At 39.3% G+C, this 17613-nt stretch overlaps 1 protein-coding gene and 1 long non-coding RNA gene across 2 annotated transcripts in view; one reads left to right on the forward strand and one right to left on the reverse strand.

Moving 5' to 3' along the window:
* Positions 1-17613, reverse strand: part of LOC311527590 — a 560808-nt gene that overhangs the window by 23014 nt on the left and 520181 nt on the right. The gene's annotated exons all lie outside the window — the stretch shown is intronic.
* The window catches only part of MCTP2 (multiple C2 and transmembrane domain containing 2), a gene marked incomplete at its 5' end in the record, with an annotated part of 131007 nt that overhangs the window by 9984 nt on the left and 103410 nt on the right, over positions 1-17613 (forward strand). Inside the window, 3 exons of the mRNA XM_084641741.1 lie at positions 620-682; positions 2497-2605; positions 17322-17464. Of these exons, the coding sequence (XP_084497867.1) occupies positions 620-682; positions 2497-2605; positions 17322-17464 (315 nt within the window). The remainder of the gene's footprint in view (positions 1-619; positions 683-2496; positions 2606-17321; positions 17465-17613) is intronic.

The following is a 17613-nucleotide window of genomic DNA, read 5'->3' on the forward strand; positions in this document are numbered from 1 at the left end:
AAATACATTTATACCCGTATAACTGGGTTCATATTAGAAGGGTTGTACCACTTTAACTATACCAGTATAGCTAACTATACCAGTATCGCTAAAGTGGTACAACTTTTATGTGTAGATGAGGTCTTCTAAGCAGAGTTTGTGGTAAAATGGGAGAGCAGTACACAGTGAGTCTTTCAAGTGTCTGAGTGTCTTCATCTCCAACTGGCACCGATAGGAAGTTAGGAGTATTCAGCCCTTCCCATGTTCGGGGCCCAAATGAATGTTTTGTGGCAAAGGATATCTGTACTATGAGCCTCACACTTGAAACTGGCTCACCTTTCCAAACCCTGCCTCCATGCCAATGAAGATGTATTTTACAGTCACTTCCACAGAAGCACTAATTTATCAACTGTTTTTAATGCTACATTTAAGCACGCATAGTTGTTTAGATTTTTGGTTTACTGCCTGCCCCCTCCCACATCTGAAAAGGCAGAGAGCTGTTTAGTTTTAAGGGCATCTATATGTTTGATTCATATTGCATGGAGTATTAAGACCTGAGAATATTTGTTGTGGTAGGTGAGGGGAATCCCGATATTTCTTTTGCTTATTTGATCATCTTTTACATTTTTGTTTTTAACAGCATCCATGTGAAGGGATAGATCTGGAATCTTCAATGTCCTCTCAACTTTTTGATGAACAAATAGTAAGTTTATGGGTTTGAAATGTTTTGAATCCTGAGCAGACTATCTGGGAAAATGGGGGTTAAATTTAGATTTGGGTTCAGCTCCTTACAGATAAAGGGAATACTGTACATCTGAATCTTCAACTTCCTTAAAATATTTTGTTTTGTTTTTTTTTTGGTGTGTGGGAAGGGGAGGGTGAAGTGGTGTGAGACAATCACATGTCAAAAGAACTGAGGTACTCTAGAAAACAACATCATTTTCAAATGAGATTTCACGTACAAGCTGCCACATTTTTCAAATACTTTTCAAAAGAAAGGGTTGGATACAAAAGAGCCTTCCAACTGTATTGCTTAGAGAAAAATCTGGTCCTAACAAATTGTTTGTTTTGGAGAAATGTGCTGCAAAAAGCACCAGGGTATGTATTCAACTACTTGGAAGATGTAGGAAAAACTTGGAGTGGATTTTGGGACTGAGGGATATTATTTGAATATGGGGGTAGAGCCATTGCAATGTTTATTTGGGCTCAAGCTTTTACTATTGAGTTCACCTTTCATCATCCTCCAGGCAGTCTAAAGCAAACCGGGTTATGACACATGCTGGCCATGTTAAAAAGGCATTGTTAACGTACACACACGCTCAGTGGGCGCAATGTGTATTTGCAAAATTTGGATTCAACTCTGGGACTTTTACCATTAACATCCTGAACTTCATTATCTTCCTCCATAATGGTGATATAAATCAGATGTTTTATCTGAAGATACAGTCGGGATGATGATGATGGTTTATATTATGGCAACATCTAGAGTTCCCAACCAAGATCAGGGCCCCATTGTGATAAATGCTGCACAAATACATAGGGAAAGACTGTAAAATATTAGATACCTTAATCTAAATAACATGTCCAGAGAAATGTTATATATTGGCAATGAACATATCTGAGTGGAGATGAATGTAAAAAGTACAAGAAAGTAGGAGGAAAAGAACATAATTTTATGTTACTCTGACTTGGAAATCTCAATATGGACATAACCAGCGTACAATGCATATCTACAGTATTATTTGTCATTCTCGCTTATGGCCCATCCTTTATATTACCCCTTTTCTATCTCTTGTGCATGTCTGTGATGTTGTTCTGGTTACCATTATTTGCATTATGTGTTTGTTATAATTACTACTAAAGCTGGCTGCAATTCGGGATTTCTAGTTCATAGGAATTTTCAGTATTTCGAAATTTCCTGCAGACCAGAAATTCCAAAAGGATTTGGCTTCAGAAGCTCAGAAACATGTTGTTTCAAAATGAATTATGCTTCCAGACCAAGGCAGCTGCTGTCTGAAATTGACAATAAATAATTGGTCTGCTGCTGAGGCAGCCTGCATGGCAGGGCTGCTTTGGAGCTGTGGACACTAGAAGCCCCAAAGTCTTAAGCAGGCTGCCGGGAAACCAGACAGGTTTCTTTTGGAACTCTGCCTGTGATTTGATAAAAGTTCATCAAACTCAAGATGTTTCTGGAAAATAATTTTCAGGTTAGCCGAATCAGCGTTTTCCAACAAAGCTCTGTCTTGTTGGAAATTCCCGACCAGCAATATTTATGATTAAAATGAAGAAAATAGGTAATTCTGACACAGGCTTTAAAACAAAGCCTTTGAAAGTTGGCTTGTGTGTGAGTGCGTGCGCATGTGCCAAGACATGCGTAACCAGTATTCCTCTTGCATAAGGAGAGGAAATGAGGCCTGTGAATTTCAAGTCACTCCAGAAATAGAAAGCATGTTTTTGTGTGTGAGCTGAGCTGTATAGATGGTGAAACTGATGACTGGCTTCTTTGCCTTGCCACAGCCTCTTGAGGAAGGAAATGACTGTTTGAGCAGCTTATCAAGCTCCTTTGCTTACCTACTGACAATACACCTGAAAGAAGGCCGGAACCTGGTCATTAGGGATCGCTGCGGTGAGTCTGCCTTTTGATGTACAGCAGATAACTCTCTTTTGGGGGAAAAAAAAACCCCAAGAACAAACTACGGTCCTGATTCTCCCTTCACTTTCTTTCCAAACCAGTCTAACTCAATTGGCTTCTCACTTACTCTGGTGTCAATCAGGGGAGAATCAGGCACTACTTCTGTCTGCCAGCCTCCAGTCTGCCAGTCAAAATGTTAAATTTCCTGTCATATAATCACCCTAGGTACACAAGGGAGGGGATGGGCAGATATATATTGCTGCTTTTCCCAGGTCTGAGAATTATACACGTTGCAACGTGACCTTGTAAAGCACATGCTTTCCTCCTACTGCTGGCAAAAGACCCAGTTCAATTCTAGTTTACTTAAAGGAAACCAAAGGATGTTTTGAAATCCAGTGGGTGGTAGTGAAGGGGAAGACCAACAGCTTTGTGATTTCAAGGATGGTGTCTAAAATGTGTGTTTTATAGGGAGGAAGTTAGTAAAGATCTTGAAACTTGAGGGCTGCAACGTAGGGAGCGTTCACTTCTGAGGGTAGGGATTATGTAGTTTCACCTAATAAGGCCTGGGGTGTATGTTTTATGGCTTAGTGAAAGGAAGGTCAGAAAAACATTGAGGAAATGAGTTAATCAGTGGGACATTATTCAAATATTATGGAAAATGTTTGAATTTAGGTCGCTGCTGGCTTGAGAGAGTAGCACGTAGTCCTTGACTGTATGCAGGAGCATTTCCTTTAAGAGCTTAGACCTGGGTCTCTTTGCCTCTCCAGAAATACAATTACTAGTGTTAATTATAACACTCTGTCCATGGAGAAACCTCTGAATACTTTTACATTGCAAACGTGTAAGCACTTTCTCTCTTGAAACTGAGCAATAGGGCAAAAGTACACGAGTAACAGGATAAGCATGGACCTGTTATAAAGATGTATTTGCTTTCTTATAATGGGCCCTGGCTTGTTGGGCTCCTTTCTGATTACTAGATGCATTGTTTTTTCTACACTATATTTTACTGTCCTAGCCAGACGGTAAGCTCCTTGCCAGGGACTGTTTCTTTCTCTGGCCAGCTCCTAACATTCTGAAGATATTAATAAATAGATGTTATGTAGTCTAAATCCTTTACTTTTTAAACAGAACTGCTCTTTGTTGAAGTGTTTTCTGACAGGACAGCATGTCACCAGGTTCACTAGAAATCATATATGTCAGAACAAGTCTTGCTGTTGGATGGCTCTGTGGAAAGGACTCTCTACTTGCTACAAATGAGCAACTTGGGCAGAGGAATGTTTCCCTAGAAGAGAGAAGGCAGTCTTAATCTCACATTGTATTTGCTGTGTCTTAGGTGAGGCACTGCGCAATTCAGCTCAGTGTAATGTGACAACACAAAGACAATCCAGGGCAAGATGGATTATTGTTGGTTTGTTGGTTTAGCGAGGGCGTGCATGGGGAGATGTGCAATCCACTAAAATTCCTCCTGTATTTGCATACAGAGAAGTACAAAACGAGTGTCTGCCAATCGGGCCATCTATCTTCACATTGCTATAATATCTATATACAAACCCTCGACTTTAAAAGCACAGTTATGATCAGACTTTTGCCATTGTGGTGCTTTTGACTCTCAGGTTTTTCTTCTTGAGAAATTTAGCTGGGCTAATCTGCAGCCATCTGTGTTAGGGTAACAGATGGGTTTTGAAATGTATTCTTAAAGGTGGAAAGTCCTGGGTTCATCCTACCCTCCAGTAATGGGGGAATTTAATAGCTAAAGGCCTGATGCTAAGAGTGCCCTGCCACTGAGTCTGACTGTTGATCTGTCAGCCCATAAAGTCTTGGTAGGACACCGTGTCATCGGAGTTGCAAAGAGGCAATCCCTGAAATAGCTATGGCCCTACTCTAAGATGGAGCTCTAGTATTTGATAAGGAGCCAGTGTATGGCACGGTACATTTTTTGATGTGCTCTCACTGGCCTTTTTTACCTAGAAAGTGGGTTGCTCTGCCCCATGCTGTAAGTATATGCTTCTGTCTAGGTAAAAGAATGCAACCTATTAAATTAGACAGAGTAAATATTCAGGGTCATTCCACTTTTATTGACAAAGAATACAATGTAAGTTACTGGGCACCTGAAAATGTCCAGTTAGGAAATGGATCAGTCTGAATGTGAAATCCATTAAATGTCTTAAAAAACAATGTAATAAACTTCAGCCAGTTTGGTTATATTGGAATGGATGTGGGAAGCTTCAAAAAGATTTCAGTGCATTTATTACTCCTCAGGCTTTCCTGATTGCTCTGGCAAAGATTTCAAGTTACCACTCTGTGCATGTGGAAAAGCTTATTTGCATGTGTGTAGATAGGTAGTTCTGAATATAGTTACCTGGTTCATATCTGCACATGGATCACTGGGGGGTTTTCCTTCTAAGAGACCTCCTGAAAATGTGAAGCTTTCAGATTTATTTATTATTTTTGCCCCCAGAGTGCCAGCTGATGCTCCTGAAAAGTTTGGGAACCAGAAACCTACCCAGCTAACTAAGCAGTGCAGTTAAACACGGCTATCAGACGGGTTTAAAACCCACAACCCTAGCTGCTTTACTCATGTGGTGGCATATTGCTATAAGCAAATAAGTATTTTGGTTCTGTAGGTCTTCTGGGACTCTTGTAAGCAGGGTTGGTGCATTTCATTGGGTTTTTACATTGTTTGTTGGCCTGGAAATGCTCTTAACTTACAAAAAAAGTGCAGATAAGCATCATCTGGCAAATTGCAACAATGTTGTGCTGTATAGCAGTCACAGTGGAGAGTATGTCAGAGGCATTCGTATGTTAAGAATACCCAATATGACTGTACCACTCAGGGGTTTGCTCATATTTGAGATCCTATTGCAAATCTAGGGGTAAATTCCTTTCCAGTGACACAAGATGAGCTTCAGCCTAAGATTTCTTGTCTGTTACACAGGGATGGTCATATGAGAGAGAATAGTATGTCATACACAGAAAACCCAAGATATATAAAGCTGTTAATATTAAATCAATAAGGTTTGAAAGAGTTGGCATGGCCTAATTTCAACCAATTTTAGTTTAACATGTTTTATAGTATTCTTGTCCTAAATCCTGGGGAATATAATTTAAGAAGACCACAGACACTTATAAATTTTACATAAAAAGTTATTCGTCAACCTAGATCTATTTTGGTAACATTATTCTTTGATTGCTCACCACTTTAATTTGTTAATTTTTGTTCAAAGATTATGTGATCATATTGGGGAAACGTGATTCAAGATGCAAAGTATAACAGTGTACAAAAATTGCCACTTGGGGGGAGGGGAAACGCTATGATCTTTATTTACAGACTGATCATCCACAAGCTCTTTAAATGGATAAATATGTCATGGACTGTGATAGAGTATATTATAGCTAGACATGAAAAACTGTGTTAATGGTGCCCTCTTGTGGCTATTTTAAATGCTGCAATACACTTCGGGAAGAATGAAATTATAGTACTGGGCACTTCCCTGGAACTCTTCCATGGTGGAACTCCAAAAGCTTTACAAATATTAACTAATTAACCTGCTCAGTCCCTCCAATTGCATTCCACTACTTAAACAGCATCTGCATTCCACTCCATTCCAGAAGTGGCACAGTTAACAGTGTACACAAGTGCTACAGAAAAAGTTAGGGCAAGAAATGAAGAACATGTTAATTGGTCAATACTCCAGGGGACAGATGAAGTTAAGAACAGAAGAACGACCATACTAGGTTAGACCAAAGGTCCACTGAGCCCAGTATCCTGTCTTCTGAAAGTGGCTAATGCCACATGCCTCAGAGGGAATGAACAGAACAGGTAATCATCAAGTGATCCATTCCCTGTCCCGTATTCCCAGCTTCTGGCAAACAGAGGCTAGGGACACCATCCCTGACCATCCTGGCTAATAGCCATTGATGGACCTATCCTCCAGGAACTTATCTAGTTCTCTTTTGAACCCTGTTATAGTCTTGACTTTCACAACATCCTCCGGCAAGGAGTTCCACAGATTGACTGTGCGTTGTGTAGAAAAAATACTTCTTTTTGTTTGTTTTAAACCTGCTGCCTATTATTTTCATATGGTGACCCCTAGTTCTTGTGTTATGAGAAGGAGTAAATAACACTTCCTTATTTACTTTCTCCACACCGTCATGATTTTATAGACCTCTATCATATCCCCCCTTAGTCGTCTCTTTTCCAAGCTGAAAAGTACCAGTCTTCTTAATCGCACCTCATACGGAAGCTGTTCCATACCCCTAATCATTTTTGTTGCACTTTTCTGAATTTTTTCCAATTCCAATATCTCTTTTTTGAGATGGGGCGACCACATCTGCACGCAATATTTAAGATTACTGGTGTTGGTGTGTAGCCAAGATACCAGACTCAATAAATCTGCTGGTGTTTCTCTCCCCCCCCCCCCCCGCCTCCAATCTCCTCAGAAGGACATCACCTCCAGCATCCCAGGCCTTCCTAACACTACGCTGTGGTTTTTGTCCAAAAGTAACAGAGGAAAGCATGCTGCCTATTCAGTTGCCAGCACTTCTGAACTAGCTGTTCTAATAGAGATTAAAATGAGAGTGCAAGTCTATCCTTGCCCCACCCACAATCACAGAATTGCCACTATTGCCTACCGAATATAGACATTTTTCTTCAGGTGGCTCTTCCCAGACTGGCTGATCATCTTCCCTCCTGCTGGGCTGATGCTGGGAGCTTCAGATGCATTTAATGGATTCCCTGCTCCTCACCAGCCATCACACTTCCTCAGAACTCACCAACTATATTCTTAACATCTATTAAGTACTAATTGATGAAACTTGGCTAAATTCATCTCAGGTGTAACTTCACTGCCATCCACAACCTGTGAAATCCACAGTTACATCAGGGGCAAATCTGATTTTCTTCATGATCTTTCACCTGTTTCCTTCATTTTCTCCTCTTCTTTCCTTCTACTGTATACTACTCCCCCAGTCTATTTTTAATTGTTCTCCATTTTCTTCTCGCCCTTCTCTTCATAGCCCTAATTCCAGGGTCTGTTCTCCTTTTTGCTCTGGTTTGTGTTTCTTCCTCATTCCCTCAGGTTCTCTTTTGCTCCCCCTCTTCATCCTTATTCCCCATCCCCTTAATCCTCTGCTCCTCCCCAGTTACTTTCTTTACTCCTTCATTCTCCCTTTTGCTTTCTCTCCCACCTATTCTCTCACTCTTCCATTCCTGACAATCTTGCCTTTTTTCCTTTCCTCCCCGCCCCCACCTTTATACTTGCTGTGTTTGGGTGCAGGGGGAACAGTTTCTCAAATCAGCTGGAATCTGACCCAGCTCTGTATGTACGCTACTGCTTTCTACAAAATGGTTAAGCAGTGGGGGAAAGAAAATAGAGATTAGGGTGTGGGTGTGTGTGTGTGTGTGTGTGCGTGCGTGTGCTTCCTCTCTTTGCTCAACTGCTGCAGGGAGGATGGTTCCCTGGAGAAGGAGGGAAATTTCCATCCACCAGATACTCTGCCTGTGGAGTTCTGCTCAATGTCACTCCCTGCTAACAGTGAGGAGAGGAAGGGCCCAATCTGTTGTTTAATTGATTAATACTCAACTGTCTCCTATGGTTTCCTGTTGGGGACAGGTGGTAGTTTAGTAGTAGCCAATTTAAGAGTGCAGCCGGATTCTGCATAAACCCCCTTGTTATTCACAGACACAAGGATGAAGGTTTTTGGAGTGCTTTTTGCCAGATCTGTAGCCTGGCCTGTGTTAAAGCCTAGAAGTCTATTGACCAAGTACTGACCTTATTTCACCTTATCTAGCCTATGGGACCTACATAGGCTCTCACCACAAGGCAGTTTAGCAGCAGGCCAAATCAGTTTACTTCACCTTACTATGACACGTGCAGGTTGAGTCTATCCTCCCTATAGTAGCTTTATATCCATAAGTTTGTAGTTCTCATAATGAAAGAACTGCATACTGGATTGTGTGCATCTGCACAAGTGTCTGTACTGGATTGAGCCAAACTGTACATTTTTACTGCTGAAAGCATTTGTTAAACATAGGTTTATTCTTTCACGCATTGATGGTTCCCTTTGACTTTCTGGGTATGTTTCAAGTCCTGTCTATTTAACCAGTAGAAGTGCTTTTGTGGCAAAGGGTTTGGTTAATTTTGTGTCTTGGAGTTTTTATTATCAGTAGTTGATGTGTTAAATTGTGAGGTGAATGGATGTTTGTGAATGTTTAACTTTGGTATGATAAATTGTAAGAAATCCTCATAAGTGCATTTTGTTAATGAAATATACAAACTTACAAGTAGTGTGGGTGCTGCTGAAAACTGTTCAGGATTCCAGGGTGTTAAGATCATTCCATTACAATTTCCTGGGTTTCAGAAAAGCTTAATGTCTCTTCTCTCTGACCTTCTACATGCTGCTGGACCCGCACATTTCTGTGGACTACTTTTTTTGGTGGTCTCTCTGATCCTTTCATGTCTGATCCCACAGACTTCCAGGTCTGATATTCTTGGAATTAGAAGTGAGTTAATCCCTTTTTGATTTGTTTTACTCTTACAGTCCTTTTTCCAAGTGCTGTGTTATTAAACTGAGCCGTTCTAATGAGACCTGAAATGCTCTGCTCCTTCACAGTGCTGATATGTTGTGACTGTGCATGCTACTGGCCTTCTGAATCATTTTGTGCAACAGTACAATTGTGTCACTTCGCAGTACTGTGATGTCACACGTGCCTTTTCTGTAATGAAGTGGTCTCTTTCTCTCCTGTTATTTGAGGATTCAATTGACAATTGGTAAAGCGTTAAAACATTCAAATATGCTACTATAACAAGAAACGGAAACTCAGCTCTTCTTGGTGAGATTCAGTTTCTATATTGTGGTTAGGGTGAGGCCAGTAGCTGGCTTTGAGCCTTAAGGTATTTTTTGTCCTGAAACTCTGTGTGGTTATGCTGTGTATCATTGCAACTTTTTTCTGTGAAATGATGTACACTGAGTGGCTTAGTCTTTTTCTGGCCATATACTCTAACAAAATCCATCTCTCTCTCTCTCTCTCTCTCTCTCTCTTCCACACCAGTCTCCAATGAACATACTCTTGATTTTTTTTACACTTCTGCGTCAGTTTTAACATTAACTTTGAGTCTCTTCCTTTCTCTCTGTGGGTTCCTAATAACTTCCTGTTGTTCCGTGGTTTGATCTGTCTTCTTTCATCTCTTTAGAGATAGTGTGTGTGCAGATCTGTTTGTTTGTTTTCCTCACATGCTTCCCCGCTTTTTCCCAAATCCAGGCAGAGCAGGAGAGTATTCACCCCTGCATGAGGTGCTTATTTCTATATTCTTGCATGCCCATCTCATGACTTTGCGGATTGATTGGGATTCACTTGACTAGATCCTTTGAGGTTCACCATTTGGTACAAAGTAAATTTTAAAAAATGAATACCTAAAGCATTTCTATTTAAACTGGGCCATAACTAAAAAATACCGTGATACTTTCACAATGCTCGGATATCCAGTGCCAGGCTATTAATGTGATTACAGATTACCAGACCACAGTGGAAGGGGCTGTTTTTTTAATATGTCGTTGAGCACATTGTCAGCAAATAAGACTATTGTTTAGAATGCAAGTGTTCATAACAGCTAGACTGCATAGTTCACAGTAAATAAGTTATCTGTTAAATGTAGACTCTCTCTGCTTTCATGGTATCTGCAATCAGATCATTAGTTCCTCAGATCTATGATTCAGATTTACTAGGCAACTTTCTAGCCCAATGATTTTGCTTTAAGACTTAATTGTGAACAGTTTGCAAATATCTGGAATTTGAGCCATGTTGGATAGTTATAAGTTTCCAGGTAAATCACCTTGTGTTGTCTCTCTTCCTTGAGTGCTGGAACATGCAACAACTTCCACTATGAGTACTGGGATGCGCCAGCTGCAAATTCGGTTTCTGTAAGTGCTTGTGCATATAACTCTGAAACTTTGCCTCCCACATACACTCATTCCAGTACACACAATCACTTGCATGATCGTGAGAAATGGACATGCAAGGGGAAAGAACATGACCAGAGTGGTTTCATCTAAAAACGAGAACTGTTAATAGAAAATGTTAAGCAGTGTCAATCAAGCTTTGGGAAGAAAAACATAAAATCTCAAACCTATGCTGAATACCGCCTCCAACAATCCATCCTTTATCTTAGGCAACCACATGAAAGCATTCTTAGGTAATGCCTGCATTATGCAGGAGGTCAGACTTGATTGTCTTTTCTGGCCCTAAAGTCTGTGAATTTTTCAATACAATTTTTTTCTCCCTCTAATAAAAAAACCACCTGTGTTAAGTATTTCCTGGGCCTTGGGGTGGTTGCATAAAACAGGTTTCACTGTATTGTAGAAAATATAACTTCCTAATGGGAGTGCTAGGTACCCCAAATGATTAAGACTCTAAATGGAAGGTGCTGTCAAAAATGTATAAAATAACACAATCTGGATGTTATGGAATGATCTTATCATCATTAGAATCCATCCTCCCTTCCTCATGTGATATTGACATGGTTAGGGAGGCATTACACTAATGAAATCAGGTGACTATGCTGCCCTATATGGATTGAGTTGGTGTCAGTCGAGTTCCACGTGGGCAGGAGTCCAAACCATACTAGACACCATCACAGTTGACACTAATTAGCTGGCTTTTTGGCAGTCCCTGCAGAGAGGCCAAGTGCTGAATGGACTTGGTGACTGAATTCCCCTCACATCTCTAGTGGTGGTCCCTTCAATGAAAGATGAGAGTCCCATTACCCAAGTGGGAGTGGGGAATCTTGTGCTTCCATTGTGCCTATTTTGTGTATAATTAGAGGACTTCAGTCTCTGGAGCCCTCAATCCATCATCTTTCGCCAGCTGAGATTTACTTCCACTTTTTAAAGGTTTTCATGACATCCTCCACATTTTTTAATATATTCTCCATGGAAAATTGGCATACACAAAACAAATGAAAAATACAGTTGTGGAATCCTCATGGGAAGGCCATTTAAAAGTTGTTATATGGTGTTTGCGTTAAAAAAAGAAAAAGCTTGTCACGTAAGGCCCTCACATTCCATAAACTTTCTCAGAGATCTGCTCAGTGCAATACATTTTATGCTGCAGTTACAGATGGTTCTAAAAAGAAACCAGCCTGCACAAGCATATGTAGGTGTATGCGCCTTAGAAGCTGAGCAATTCCCTTTGGGAACATACATTTCTTCTCTCCCAGATGCCCTTTGCATTTATCAGAGCAGTCATTGTTTCAGAGAGGTGAGTTGCTATAACTTTCTTGTTGGTTGTTCTCAATGGACAGGTGTCCATATCACAAAATTTGCCACTATAAATAGCTCTGTCTGGGACCTTTGTTAACAATTTTTATAGTAATGTCACAAGAGGACACAGCAGCAGCACCGCGAAGGTCCCAGAGTGCGGCTGTACATCCCAGCTTGCCGTGCAGTAACTTGCTATGTAGCCAAGCCTTTAACTGTGCTCACAGTAGCGCGTTGTGAGTTCAACGTAAGAATGACACTCTCACAACATTGACAACTGATTCTACCCAAAAAACTTTGAAACAAATCAACTTAAAAAACAAAAAGTACATTAATAAAGTTTAATTAACCAAAATTCCTACCCCACACAGAGCTTTTACCCCAAAAGAAGCACCAAAGACTCTATTAATTCTACAAGGAACTTAGTTACTCCTTTTTAGAAGGTGCTCAGAGATTGTGGTGATGGGCAGAGTGTGAAACCCTAAGATAGATTCTATTCCATATAGCTTCTTATACCAGCCTCATCACTAGTACTTGAGCAGCTTCCAGTAGCACATCAAGCAACGTGCGTAACTTGTCATATGTGGTTTGTTCTTTCTCTCATCTTTTCCCCCAGGGGAGAATTGTGTAGTGTTTTGGTTTGGTAAATTTGTGCAGTTTGTGTGCGCACAACGTCTGCGGGAGTGAGGGGGTGTGTGTGTGTGTGTGTGTGTGTGAGTGATGTACAGTCTGAATGCGTTACAAAAGGCAAGTTTAAAGAAATGTGCTTTGCACTTGATGCAGAAGGAAGGTTGTTAGGATTGTGATGGTCCTTAGTTCCTGTGGGTGTTCATTCCACAGCCTTGGATTGGCCCAACGTAAAGCTCAGTTTCCTGCATACACAAGCTTTACCCTTATGGTAAATATTGCACCATGCTCTTCATCACTTCCTGGGTGCACTCCCACCATTTATTCTCTTGGTCCTCCTATGGTTTTCTCTACCCACGTCACTAACGAACATGGAAGCTAAGGCACATGTTCTTTTTAATGCCACTTAATGCTTTCTTGCTTCAGAAAAAGACCAGTATTAATTAATTATTGCATCATGGGTTGCTCTGACCTTCTGCAAGACATCTCGCGTGCTGCTTACAAGGTGCATTTTACAAAACATCTCTTGTCTGCCTCCTTGTTTTTTATCAGGTGTCAACTCACATTCTCCTTCCAAAAGCAGTGGCTCATTTCTAGGCTTATATATGTTCCACACACCTCTTCACTGGCAAAGTGTTCTGGTTTAATTTCCTTCATAGTTTACCGGAGGCATTTGCTTCTAAACCATTCTAAACACACACACAGCTTTTCAAGTACACAAGCTTTTTCATTTTTTTTCCTGCTTCCCCCAGTAGATATTTGATTCCATTTTTGTTATTTCTGTATTAGTGTTGGTTTTTTTTTTCATTTGAAACAAAAATACCAGTGATCCATCTTATAATTTTTTTTGTCATTATTGTAAACAACTGTAGTAATATTATTTCTATGGGTTTGCTGAAAAATTACACTTGATTCTATATGGCTATAAAATAAGTCTGCAAAATATTTTTTAGAAATAAATTCATTTTCTTTTCCATATTAAAATTTGGAATTTAATATCCTAAAACAACAATTAAAATGATCTAGGATACATGCCGTATGGTTTTCTTTGTTTGAGTTCTTAGGATTGTGGCACCGATAGATCTTTGTATTTCTAAATACAGATACTTTTAATTCCTTGCATACCCAGCAAACTGATCTCTAGAAGATGAATATGTGGTTTGAAATAACACCAGGTCTGCTGTTACTTTTTCAAAGTGTGAAACAAGTGTGTAGGGTTAGTAAATAAAGTTGATGTGGCAAATCTCATAATAGCTGCTAGAGGGCAGCAGTAACCATTTAAAAACACTATGAACTCTTTCTGAGGAAACTAAACCCTATCTAGTTACTGTGTGCAGAATACTTTTGTTTGTTTAGGCAACTTCAAGTCCCAGTGAACTTAGTCCACCTATACTGAGTGAATGGCCTTCAGTGTTACGGGATAAGCCGCTTTTCTAGGAAAAAATACTACTCAAAAATAATCTACTAAAAGCATGGTAAAAAAGGTCTTTCATATAGCCCAAAACCTTACTCCTGTTGAAGTCAAAGGCAAAGCTCCTTTTTGACTTCAATAGTGCAGGTCCATAGTTCTTTTGTGCCTGAACTCTTATTGTCTGTTCAGTTTAGAAGATAAACTCCCCCTGCATTTGGAAGTAATCTTATATATATAATATATACACCCCCCCCACATTCACATGCTCACTCACAACTGCAGAAGATAATGAATGACTCTTTAATATGAAAGTTAAGTATATTTAACAATCCATGGGGTTATAAACCCCAAGGAGAAGGAAGAAAGGGTTATATAGTATGCTTTCATCCTGGCCAATGCTGACTAGCACGCACAGTCTGACTAATTACTTTAAATGCAAGCCAGCTGCTTAACGGGTTGTAAAATCCATGGAAGGATCACAGTTTGAAAAAGGAAAAAATGAGAAACTGATTTTAATTAAAAATAAAATGGATATGGTGAAAATTATTTAAAATAACCAATGACATTAAAATAAGTACCCTTCCTTTAATTAAAAAAAAAAAGCGCCCCAAAATCTTAGTCACAACAGAATCATTTTTCAGAGGTCACATTTTTTTCCTCTATTTTTATTGGGCTTTTGCTTAAGACTCCAAGAAGCAAATCAGCACGTGTTCATGCTAGCTTTATTTCTAGGTCATTGAGCATTTTTCTGTCATTTTCCAACTTATTGAAAATAAATTTCAAAATCCTGAGCCATGCTCTTCCCCAGTTTGGAAGAGAATTAAGCTAAACTGAATTAAATCCACTTGAATTTTGAACGAGTGTGTCCACACAGGGATTTAATGTGGTTTAACTAATTTAATTTAAATGCACACCTTTAGTTCAGATTAATTCTCCTGTGTCCCCATGGAGACAAGTCCTAAGAAAAAAAGAACCGAGACACTGAAAAAAGGAGACCCCAAAGCTTCATTAGAGCTAAACAAATTAGTTGTGTATTCCTCCCCCACCCTTTCTGAAAAAGGGTTGTGGTTTAGTGTTTTGTTCTGCTCCATTTCTAATCTGATACCATTGCCAGAAAAGATTTTATGTTCTTGCTATTTGGTTCCGTCAGAATAAGTACCATAGAGCTGCATTGTTTGTGAAGCTCCCGATGCAAAGGTTAAAGTCCATCTGTTGGCTGACAGTGAGACGTCATCTCGTCATTTGTCAATCTCAGAGTTGCATTCTTGAGCAGCCGACCCCTTTTTTTCCTGCTTACCTAGTTGAGATGTTACTTTCCTGACAGTAAGACAGTTGTGCTCAGCTAGCAAATCGCAGCATGTTTCTCTTGCGTGCTCTCCCTCAATTATTTTCCGTAACAATTAACACTCTACTAACTTGACACCCTTTTCTTGTTTGGCTTTGTAAATCATCATCCCTTTTTTTATTAATTCCAGACATTAATATTTTGTTTCACGCAAGTGCTGCCATTCACCCATGAAAGAGTTTGAACATTATGTTGCTGTCAAGATACCTAGGGATTACCCAGTATGCCTTGCCTTAGTAAGTGACACCACTGGGCCTGCTTTTGAGATGTTTATTTTGAGAGTAAGCTGACAAGCATGAAGGCTTGATCCCAGAGTGGCAATCTTATTTAATTAAAGGCCTCTTTTTATTATAGATTTTTCCCACTGTGTTTATATATATATATATAAATGTGGTGTGTATGTATCAGAATGATTGTTAAAGCCCGATTCACTTGAACAGTGCTGTTATACAGTAAAGAGGGGTGTATGGGGAAGGACTGGTCATTCAAAGTAAGGTCATTCAGCAGTCTTGATACATTTCTGTGTAATAATGCAATCAGAACACTTGCTTAGCTATGGAGCTTGTGTTTCCTAGTGTAAGAGGCTGGTTATGTGTTGTTTTTTATTCCTGCAGAATCTAGATTTTTGGTTGTTTGCTTTCTTAATTTTATTTTTTAAAGGTTCCCTTCACTCAAAGTTTCTTTTCTATTTAAGAAACAGATGAGTTATAGCTGTAGACCACCTGCTTCCATTGCTCTATTCATGTTTCCATTCCATCAGTTCCTTCCCTTGTCTAATCTTGATACTACCTCGTTGGTGTAGTGAATAGTTGGGGACTTTGGTTTGGTTTGTTTATTTATAATGCAGGCTGCTTCTGCTTATCCAATACATGAAGGCAGTCACGCTCTTTTTTCCCCCCCCCCCCCTTCCAGGAGAGGGGAATTGGAATATTCAAGATAGATAGGGGTATTTGGTGTAGCCTTTTGTTAATTTATCTAATTTCCTAACTAATGCATCCTCTGAAGGTTGTTGGGCATATTTTATGTTGGGTATTATTATTTAGTGGATTATCTGTGTGGTCCTTTCTGTGCAAAGTGCATGCTTTTGTTCAATATTTCTTTTCTACCTGTGTACTTAGGAAGTGTGTGTGTGTATGTATGTATGTATATGTATGTGTGTGTATATATATATATATATATATATATATTTCTAATTATAGCTAAGGGCATGATCTAAACTCACCGAAGGCAATGGAAAAACTCCCATTGACTTCAGAGGGTTTTGAGGCTGACCCTAACTGTGGGTCTCTTGGAGGAGCAGGAAAACAAATTTCCTTTTAGCCCCTGTGCAACATTGTCTGTCCCTCCCTCTCCCTGCCAAAACTAATAATATATATATATAATTCTGCTATCGCTGTGTAAGAAAAGAGTTTTCTGCAGGTTGTATTTGAAAATAGATTAATTGGGGGATATTTTGTCTTTCATCAAAATGTTTTCATACTACTTATTAAGCCACCCCTTATGAAGAAGATCTACAGAACTGAATAGGGTTCTATAAAAAATAATTCTAAAATCCTATAGAAATTAGTAATGAATAAGAGCCCTCCTATGTAGGTCTTCTGAATGAGTCTATATAGAATTTTTTAGCAGCTATACAATTCTCTATTACATTGTGTTGGTTAGTTTCAAAAACGTGCCAAACGTAGTTATATTCATATTGAATCCTGTAAGATTTTCTGTAAGTGATTTTGATAAAAATCTGCAGGCCTTTTTGTGTATCCCATTTTATTTGTGATTCTGTGTTTTTGTTTGTCTGTATGTTATATAGATTCATCCTTGCTTTTGTTTGCTACTTCCTGCAAAAAAAAAAAAAAAAGAGAAAAGAATAACCAAGGTTCTTCCAATATGACATGGCAGAGAACACAAGCACAATGTAGAATTCTTTTTTTCCCTTCTCCCCATCAAATAACTTTTTAGCCATATTCAGCAGAATCCCTGAGCTTTTTCTCCTCCATTATTTGTTTGTTTTTTTGTGGTTGGTAGTGTTGGAAAGTTTTCCAGACTAATCCCATTTGTGTTATTGTTTATAATAGGTACAAGTGATCCATATGTGAAATTTAAATTGAATGGAAAAACTCTATACAAAAGTAAGGTAATCTACAAAAACCTAAATCCAGTTTGGGATGAAACTGTTGTGTTGCCAATACAGACTCTTGATCAGAAGCTCCGGGTCAAGGTAAATTTTTGGTGTAGGGTACTGAAACATTGGTAAAAGCTCCTCTGAACCAATTGCACGCCCTCGCTCTCACTCTGTATTTATTCAATTTGATGGTTTGACACAGAGAACGTGTATTCAAAACACAATTAGGATCCAATGTTTTCTAA

The sequence above is a fragment of the Lepidochelys olivacea genome (genome assembly GCF_965140295.1).
Source record: "Lepidochelys olivacea isolate rLepOli2 genome assembly, chromosome: 10".
Lineage (NCBI taxonomy): Eukaryota > Metazoa > Chordata > Testudines > Cheloniidae > Lepidochelys > Lepidochelys olivacea.